Source organism: Microchirus variegatus, assembly GCF_963457635.1.
Source record: "Microchirus variegatus genome assembly, chromosome: 9".
NCBI lineage: Eukaryota > Metazoa > Chordata > Actinopteri > Pleuronectiformes > Soleidae > Microchirus > Microchirus variegatus.
This window is the reverse complement of record NC_139810.1, coordinates 18932016-18941892: the sequence shown is the minus strand read 5'-3', so window position 1 is coordinate 18941892 and position 9877 is coordinate 18932016. Positions and strand designations below refer to the sequence as shown.

General features: G+C 42.2%; 1 protein-coding gene across 1 annotated transcript in view; it reads left to right on the top strand.

The window, feature by feature from the left end:
* Positions 1-645: 645 nt before the first annotated feature.
* Positions 646-9877, top strand: part of LOC310931336 (TOX high mobility group box family member 2-like) — a gene marked incomplete at its 5' end in the record, with an annotated part of 73648 nt that continues 64416 nt past the window's right edge. The window contains one exon of the mRNA XM_083894468.1: positions 646-750. Coding sequence (XP_083750594.1) covers positions 646-750 — 105 coding nt within the window. The remainder of the gene's footprint in view (positions 751-9877) is intronic.

Below are 9877 nucleotides of genomic sequence, written 5' to 3'. Positions count from 1 at the left end.
TTCCAGCTAATCAGAAGCGCGCAGTTGCAGAAAGGAGAGCGGTTGCCAAGGCAGCCACCAATCTCCCCTCCCCCTTCTCCCTCCGTTCCTCTTTCCCGTTTATTATCGGCAGAGGTCGCATGGCAGAGGGAAGTCCAACCACTTCTGTACTGGAACCAATGCAAGAATATGCACCTCCATAACAAAGCCTGCATGGAGTCCTGAGCGCAGAGGGAGAACAGAGGCGCAGCTGTAAGAATTTGTATTTCTAAAAAAAAGAGAAAGGATCTAAGTTGGAGGTTTTGCTTTTGTTTTTTTCTGGAACAAGAGGGATAGTTTTGCCAAACACGTGCGTATCCATGAAATTTCCACTCTGCGTTTTTGACTAAGTGAGTTGAGCGTTAAACATCCTGGTGCGGGGCTCCGCTGAGGACTGCGCATCACCAGAGTTGGTGCCGAAGTTCGGCCGTGAACGGATGTGAGGGAGAGAGTGTGCCGAGTCAAACTCCCCCACTTCTTTTTTTTTTCTTCTTCTTCTGTCTTTCTCTCATTGCTCCTGCTTTTTGGTGTTGTGTTTGCTGAGACAATAGTGAGCCAAAAAAAAGAAAGAAAGAAAAAAAAAGACGCTGAATTTGATTTCATGCCTTCAGTCTCGCACAACCTGAGATGGACGTGAGATTTTATCCTGCACCCCCGGCTAATGTGGGTTCATGCTCCTTACCGACTGATCCAAGTTGTCTGAGTTCGCTGGACTATTATCACTCGAACAAGGTAAATAACGCACCGTGTGTGGCTTTGTGCAATGAAAAATGTCTCACCTGTCTCTGTCTCTATCTCTCTCTCTGTCTGTCTGTGTCTATTCTAGCCACTTCACCCTTGTCCACGCACCGAAAACGCACGCTTTTGGATGCGTTTTTATCCACGGGCGGCCACTTGCCCCAAAACACAGTTTCACACAAAAAAATTGTCAAGTGTCAGCAAGTAAACTAGACACTTAGTATGGGACAGGACAGATCATTTATTGGCAATTACTTTATACATTTTTTTTATTTAGCTATTGGAAGAAATTGAAGAATAGTTAAACTTTTCCCCCTTTAACCAACCTGGTTATTATCTTATTATTTCCCCCCCCGTGAGATTTGTGTTTTGTTTTGCACAAGCTGGCATGAACTGTCCCACCCGACGTGGAATACCAGGGTGCTGTATAGAATCCATACTGTCCCACTCGGCTCCCAACATCAGCCTCCCCTTCTCAATGATTTCTTCTAACATACGTGGTTTTCCACGGGGAGTTCAACGATTAAATGGATGTGTGCCAGTAATGTACTGTTAATTACTTTGTAACGAGAGACCACAGACTCGGGCTGTCACACGTATACCACTCCTTTCTCTCTCTGTGTGTGTGTGTGTGTGTGTGTGTGTGTCAGGCTGTGTCAGTGTTGTCACCCCGCAGCTCTTGGCTTGTGACCTGCACTCATACTTCCTTGCAAGTTTTTTTTTTTTTTTTTTCAAACAACATAATAAATGAATGCCATTCAGTAATTTCCAGTGCACAAAAACAAAAAAAAGAAAACAAGTAGTGTATAATGATAGAAATGCCACATTAGAAACCAGCCACATGAGACACAAAAGACAGTGAAAAGTGAATGGAGTTCGCAGCAAAAAAAAAAAAAAAGAAAAAGGCACTAATGAGTAGCACAAACACAGCACACACCCTGTGGGAAGCATAGGCAACTCATTTAAACTGTCAAGTTATCACACCGCCAGCAAACACTACAGTGTTAAACTATCTCGGCCATCTGCCGTCTCCCTAAATCAGACTGTTGTTGTTGTTGTCACCTACCATGGCTACTGTACATCAACAGGCTGTGGATGTTGACCCGCAGCTGCAGATGAGGTTCCTCTCCAGATAAAGATCGCATCGGAGTTTCTCGGTTAACGACGGCCTTCAGTTGTGATGATAAACGCATGTTGGGGATGTTTGACTTTCACTGTGTGGGCAATGGAACGTCTCCGCGACTGAATGGAAATTTCCTGTAATTAACTGTAAAAGATGTTAAATCATATTGTCATATATGGTCTTTGCTGTTTGCCGTTGCCCAAAGCTTCTTCAAACACGGAGGGAGACGGAAAAGAAAAACCAACAGGACATATTGACACACGTTGGATCACAGATGAATTGAGGTCCATATAAAACATTTACTGATAAGGGCAGGTTTTTTAAAGCCTGTGACACAAATGGCCTCATATAACTCTTCTCCTCCAAACTGGCTATCTGTCTTCTTGGTAAAACTGAATAAGGACAATCCTAAGAATATGCTGATATACACGCACTCCATGATCTGGGAAACAAAGGCAACTAGACAGTAAAACGATAAAGTGTTTCCACAGGAGAGAGAAAGTGACACCAACTGCTGTCATCAATACAAAAGCGTTTGCTCCCCTCAAAATAACAAGTGTTCATTTGAATTATTGAAATGCCTCCACTTCCTTTACCTGGGGTTCTTTCCACAAGGGGAGGTATAATTTACTATCACCACATGTGCCACGCTGATGACCGTCACGGGGCGATGCAAATGAGGCTGGGACCAGCGGGGATGATTTGGTGTCCTGTTAACACGCCGCACGAGGTCAAGTTCCTCTCCCCCTTAAATGCTTGTTGAATTGACGGTAGCATTAAAGCGATGTGTGATTTGTGATGTGGATATACTGTATCTACAGATCACATCTGCCTGCTGCTAATCACCTCTGGCAGCTGTGGTGGATCACTTTTATATTCAGCCCCGGTCGCTTTCTTAAGCAGAGTGGAGGCGAAAGGTTAATCACGATGTTAAGGTCAATTATTTTTCACTTTTGCTTATTGGTATATGGGTCTATTTTAGTTTGTATAATAATGCGTTAGGTTGTAGTTTTTAGAGGAGTTTTTAGAGTTCAGTGAACGGGGGCGGCACGTGGCCAAAGCGGAAAGGAAACTGGCTTGTAATAGGGGGGTTATGGTTCGAGTCCCCACCAGGTAAAGGGCTGGGGTACCCTTGAGCAAGAAACCCAATCCCTATTGCACAATGTTAATTGACAATGGCGACCCCTAGAGGGAGAGAAGCCATAAGAAAAACAACAACATAACAATCTAGATTTAATGCAGTGCTTCTCATGAGATGTCAGTACTCTACTTAGGTTGTCTGTCCAATTCATTATAATGTCCCAGAATAATCATTTCCCAGGTTGCACTGCGTGTGACGGTCTCGCGTGAGTCTGGTGGTTTTTTTTCTACATCGTTTTTTGTATTGTTATTGTTAAACAAGAACAATATTTATTTAATATTTAAGAGTTTATCTGACCTCTTGCCACATCATTTCATAATAACAGGACACCAAATAAGTGATTAATGATGGAAATGATACAGATACAAGTTGTCAAAATGAATAAATTGAGTCAATTTTTTGTTATTTTAACATGGACTAAATATTTAAATAAATAGATGACGGTGGACGTACCGCACATGCCTTATATGGATGAGGGCAGTACTGCCTCAACTCGCACACACACTGGTTTTATGCAAATGTTTGGAAAAGCGTCATTTCTGGCTGCTCCAGTATCAGCGTAGAAACCTCAGAGAGCATTTTCTACTTTTATTGCTGTGAAATTAGTTGTGTTAATCTGAGTCACACACACACACACACACACACACACACACACACACACACACAACTGTAGCTGGACAAAATGAGAATGCTGCTCCCGTTTTAGCTCCATAGAACCCATTGTATTTGTGACTGGCTAATTCTGGATGCTGTGAGCGGAAACAAGCGCAGTTTGAGTAATTAGCAAGTTTATGTGACTTCAAGGGAACATTTGCAGCTGTCGTGCTTTTAGCCTTTGTCACACTTTGCTCACTTGGAGCCGCAGCTCATTCCATTCATAATATTGCTGCGCGCATGAACGCTTCTGGATGTGCACTTTCTTCCACCTCATTCAGTGTGTTGATTCCTGTTATCACGAGTCGAGGAGTCATTTGCATTATTTTGGCAGTATTGTCATTGTGATCAATTTGAGGAAAAAAATGATCGAGAAAAGCTTGTTCGATCGGTCTTTAAGTAACACGAACAGTTTGTGCTATAAGTCTATTAACTGCGATGCGAGGAACAACACAGAAAGAAATGCATAAATGAGCAGAAGTACTTCAAGTGCAGACTGAGATGAATCAGAAAAATCCATAAATAACCTGATGTTCACTTCAATACTTTCAGTGCTGACTGTGTTCCACTGTGTGCGTGTTTGTGTATCTGTTCATTGTTGTGGTGCTCTCCCACATAGATTACACAAAAATAATACCATTATAACATCTCCGTCCGTGCGCTGATGGTAATATGAAACGGTGCCTTAATGCATTCTGCTGCCTTACTGGCTACAAGGTGTGCACATTACTCACATGCACCGTGCAAACACTGCACACATTTTGCACTTAACGTATAGCAGAAAGTATTGAAACGTATGCATCTTGTCTTGTACAAAATGTGCAGGTAATTGCATCGGTGGATGTTCGTCTGGCACTTTTAGTTTGCTCTGTGAAATGGGAACTGTGTCTGCTCCTTTATTTGAATACCTTAATCAAACATTGCTGACTGCTGCTGCTGCTGAGGTGAGTTGCAGCCTACAGTATGGAGTAGAGAGAGAGAGAGAGAGAGCACGAGTAGGCCCTATGTTTATACACACTGGCCCCACCCAGCTCATATATCCTCCCAACAACTGATATCTGCTTAGATAGGACATGATTGAAGAGCTGGCTTTGTTAGTCGGTGGTCTCCTCTACCTCAGATAAGCTGGGGAAGGATATGCTCCATTTAAACGCCGTATCTCGGCCTCCTTTTTTTAATACAGGACTGCCAGGTCTCTTTGCATTAACATATCCAGTTATTCAGCCAGTTTCCATTAACTGATCACGCGTAAGTGAAATAAGCTCTTGAATAAACACGGCTATATTTATTGAGACTTTTGCATGCACATGTGTTATTTTTAACCCCTCGAGTACTTACGTTGATAGTTGAGTGATGATGCTGCCATTAGCTAATGACACACACTGTTTTATGTGGCAAAGGGAGAGAATCAAAGGATGAGTGAGAGTCAAATAGGTTGAAGGAATCAGTGGCCCAGAGTGGTGACACAGTGTGTGTGTGTGTGTGCCTGTGCATGCTAACTCGGGGCCATTCAAGCATTCTGCTGACTATGGAATCACAATCACAATTGCTTTCATAGTCCTGTTCAGAGGAAGGCCAGGCATACCACAGCAAAAGGCTGTTGACACACAGTGAGCAGTGGCACAGCAAAGACTAATGCGTGTTCTTGCTGCTCCAGCACATGAAGGAGACTTTTAATAGGGGTTCTGTCCGTTTTACATTATTTCAGTAGAACTGGGATCGGCTCTGACAGAAGCCAAGACACACAGTCTGTATAAGGCTGAGATATTTCTTACTGTAAACACACATGGTGTATTTACACATGTATGCATATTTACCAAGGCGTTGTGAGAAGTCCTTTGACCACAAGGTGTCCACGTCTATTTTTGTGATTTTTGTGACAGTAATGCATGTTAAAGGAAATAAGACACATAATACTTTCAGAGGTCACTGATTTTTTTTCTCTGCCACTCTTGGTGGTTTAATGCAGTTCATGTGTAGGATGTCGGTTATGGCAGTATGGACATGTGAGTGGTACACTCTTAGAAATAAGGGTTCCAAAAGGGTCCTCCTACAAGGGCTGAGGGAAAAGCCCTTTCCGGAAGAAAGGGTTTTTCAAGGGTTCTTGGTAACACTAATGGTTCCAGTAAGAACCATTTTCATACAGAGAACCCTTTAAAACCCATTTCCTGAATAAAGGATTTTATTCGGCTTTATAAAAGGACTTTATAAAAAGGTTCTACCTGGAGCCAAAAAAAGGGTTCTCCTATGAGGACAAACCAAAGAACCTTATATGGTTCTACTTAGCACTTTTATTTCTAAGAGTGTGTTTGAGGTGAATTGGGGCTGGCAATGTGCTAATTATTGCCCCTGCCAGTGCTAAGCTACCTGCTCGTCGGTGGGTACCGGTGCATCCCCCTCAGCGTCTGTTACCATAATTAAGACCAGCCGCCCCACTGTAGTGTGCTTACATTAGTCAGCCCGGGTCTTCCCATGGGGCAGTGCAGTGGCGTTCTCATTCTTACTGAAAAAGAAGACAGAAAAAGAAACAGTGTCAGCACCTGCTGTAGAGTCGAGTAGGCCCCTGGGTGTTTAGTTAAATGTTGATTATGTTTGCTAATGATTACAGACACTCGGAGGGAATGGCTGCATGGCAGCATGGTGAACTTGATATGTTTGTCTGTCTGTGGCAAACTGTTGGATATAGGAAGGTAACAAGACATTCCCAAAGACACTTTATGTCACTTTGGGTACAGGGTCTTCTTCTGACATTAATTTATTTGATAAAACAATAAATGGATAGTATACTAATTTCATTTACAGTACACACATGTAGACTTTACACACTGTGCTGAGTTTCTATGTACAGTGTGTATGCATACGTACTGTACAAACTGTGTATGTATGTATGGAAGAGGCTGGAAGCTGGACAAACATTCCCAGTTGTCTTAGCTTCCTGAGGTATGTCCTGTGCAAACACCATGGGCCATGGTATAAGCTCCTTGCCAGGGATTTCAGGCTCTTTCCCTCCCTTGTTTTCACTGAATATCCTTTACAAATATTATTGGCCTGGTGTCAGTGCCATCTGAGGGGTGGGGTGGGGGGGGGCAGTCTCCATATGAAATTACAATTAATCGTTCCAAGCCCGGACTAACACAGACGGTGTGATGAGCTGAAAGCTCCCAGGATGAAAAGTTTGAATTCAGCCAACTGGACAGTTTTTGCCTCGTTTTGTTGAGGTTCACCTCAGATCATGTGGGACATTAAATGTTCAGTCAGTAGGTTACTGTTTGTACGTTGCCATTCACCATCAGATCACTGACTTCTAATCTGAGCACTGGTGTCTGTCATTAATTCACAGGCATGCATTGATTTGGACTGTGAGAGGTTTCCACTTGAGGAAGACGGAGCTAATAAATCCATATGATCCTGAATTTGCTCTCTGTCCTCTTCCCCCAGCTGTGACAACCTCACTTTATCCCCTTTCTGTCAGGAGCATGTGTTTATTATGTGTGACATATTTAGCAGGCAGATATAATTGCCTATGCGAGGCTGTAATCGTTTGCATCTAGTTCAGTCAGCAGAGACTGCGGGAGCCCACAGAGCCACAGAGGTAATCAAACTGTGGCTCATTCTTCCTCTTTGTGAGCTAATGATGAGCTTAATGATCATTTACAAGGGGCAGAAAGAGAAGTATGACAGAAAGTATAGTAGTAATGCCATGGTTTTAGTTCTTGCAATGCTTTTATCTTTGTTTTAAGACACAGGGATTCCTCATAATAAAGAAAAAATTGAAGAAATGTTGCAGTTAAGTGGGGGGGGGGGTGTGATTGATGCTGTTAGAGGAAAAGAGAGATAGAGAAGTTTGAGGAGGCTTGTGGGTTAAGAAAAGGGAGGGAAAGTGAAAGAAAGAGGCCCTGTCTTTGTGTTGTAGACTTATTTAGTCTTAAGTTGGCCATGAGCCCCACCGATGAGTGATGTCGCTAAGAAAAACAAACACGGGAAAGCAAAGTAGGATTTTGGAAATTATGACATATGGTCAGTGGTGTGATGTTATTGAGTCTCTGTCTCTGTGTTAACTAGGCTTCAAAGAACTCATGGCAGCTCTTGTAATGTTGTTAACACACAGGAAAGGAAACTTGAGCAGATCTTTTTATAGAATAGTTAATAACACAGTAGACGGTAGTGAAAAACCGTAGCCTAAAGCAGCACTTACTGGCACGGCCCACGTGAACCAAGAAAGTATTTAAATGTATGCATGTATGTTTAAGTATGACTGTACGTGTACACAGGCTTGTGTGTGTGTGTTCTCCTGGCACCTTAGTGGTGGTTTACATATTTAGATGATGCGTATAGTAAAGTAAATTACTACACTTAGGGCATATTCTAGTTTGAAGAAAAACTATTTTGACAAAAACTTTGTCTTGTTACAACAGCGTTGCCTGTATCAATATTAAAGTACTTCTAAATTGACCTACTTCATACATCATACTGTCTGTTTAAATCACATTATATCATTGCATTTTAACTACAGCTATAAATACTATAAGCAGCAACTGCAAAATTAAGAATAGATGTATGAAATACAGAATGACTGAAATATAAAACAATGTGTGTGTGAGGCCCAAGGAACGTACTTAAAACCATAGGAAGTTAGGATATTTTGAGGGTTAAGAGGCTAGGTCTTCCTTATGGTGACAAAAATCATGTCCCCCTAACATAAATGACAAAATTTTAAGGTGAAGACATATTTTAAAGGTGAATTTTGCAATAAATCTAAAGCAACTGGTCATAAAATCCTCCTAATATGTCACAGAGACTCAGGAATATTGTTCACATAACAAACTGAACTCACCAACAACAACAATACAGCCAAAATATTCACATTAAAAAAATTATTTTGCGGACCGCAAATCATGTTTATGTTTTGAAATTGTTTTGACGTTGTGGCGCCACATACCGCCGTCTACCAATCATTGCAGTCAGTAGAGTCTCAGCTGCCGAGCAACCACGGGTTGCCAGTTACGTCTGAGCTACAATGGCGGAGAAAAACAAAACCTAAAAGACCTCGGTATTTAGAATTTGAGTGTAGTAACTGTTTTTGGCCACATTCTTACATATTGCGCCTTTAAAGTTAGGCTGAGATTAGGTTTAGAATATGGTTAGGCTCAGGGTTAAGATTAGGCCTCTAGTAATATGGTTAAGGTTAGAGGAAGTCTCCAGGAAATGAATGTAAGTCAATGCAACGCGTGCATGGGTGTGTGTGTGTGAGGTCAGCTGATAGATAGAGAGAAGTTGCTTCCTTCAGGCTCTGACTGCTAACTTCTGCACCTGTTACTGCAGTTGAGCAGTGACAGGTAGCGCTTTAGTCACGTGGCAAAGGGCACAATGAATGGCATGAGCAGAAACAAATGTTTGCAGCCGATGGACTTGGAGCAGGAGTGAAACTGAGAGATGGCCATGTTTTATTAAGCCTGATAATGCAGCCTAATCTTTGGCTTGGGTTACACAGTGCTTTGTGGGTAATTAGAGATCATGTCATTTGCCTGGCCCACTGAAAACTGCACTCTGTCCTAATCCTCTCCTGTGTGCCTTTCACTCACTGCCTTCCCTCTTCTCTTCCTTTATTCTCTCCTTAACTAACAACAACAACAACAACAACAGAAACACGCTTACATGCTTCAAAATGAGCTGGCTTCCTGTCAGGGAAACATACCACTAAACAAACATGGCAGCCATTTTCCGGACAACTAGTAATCAGAAAGTTTATACATTGCTGTAAGATACTTTGAAATGTGCTTATGTGCTTAGAATTCAATAAGAGGAAGTCGACAGTGGAGCACTTTGTGGTTTTCTTTGTGGAGCTTGTTAGATGAATTACTAATGCCTCCTGGCAAGTGCCCCAGGTTTACTATTACCAAAACAATGGCACTCGATACAGAGCACTGTAGCCTTGGTTTTCACACACACGGGAGCTCAGGCTGCTGTTTTCCTTTGAACCCTAAATGCTGACTGCCCATTCATGCAACATCCCCCGAACACAGAGCAACACACAAAGGAAATTCTCAACTGACACGGTGACTTGTTGGAAAAAAAGAAAATATCAGCATCCGTCATCACTCATTGTGCCCAATTTTTTCCTTTGTTGAAAATCAAGATACGTTTCCCTTTCACTGTGTCGAGATTTGGCTAATACAGTAGCAAAGTTTACACATGCAGTGTTG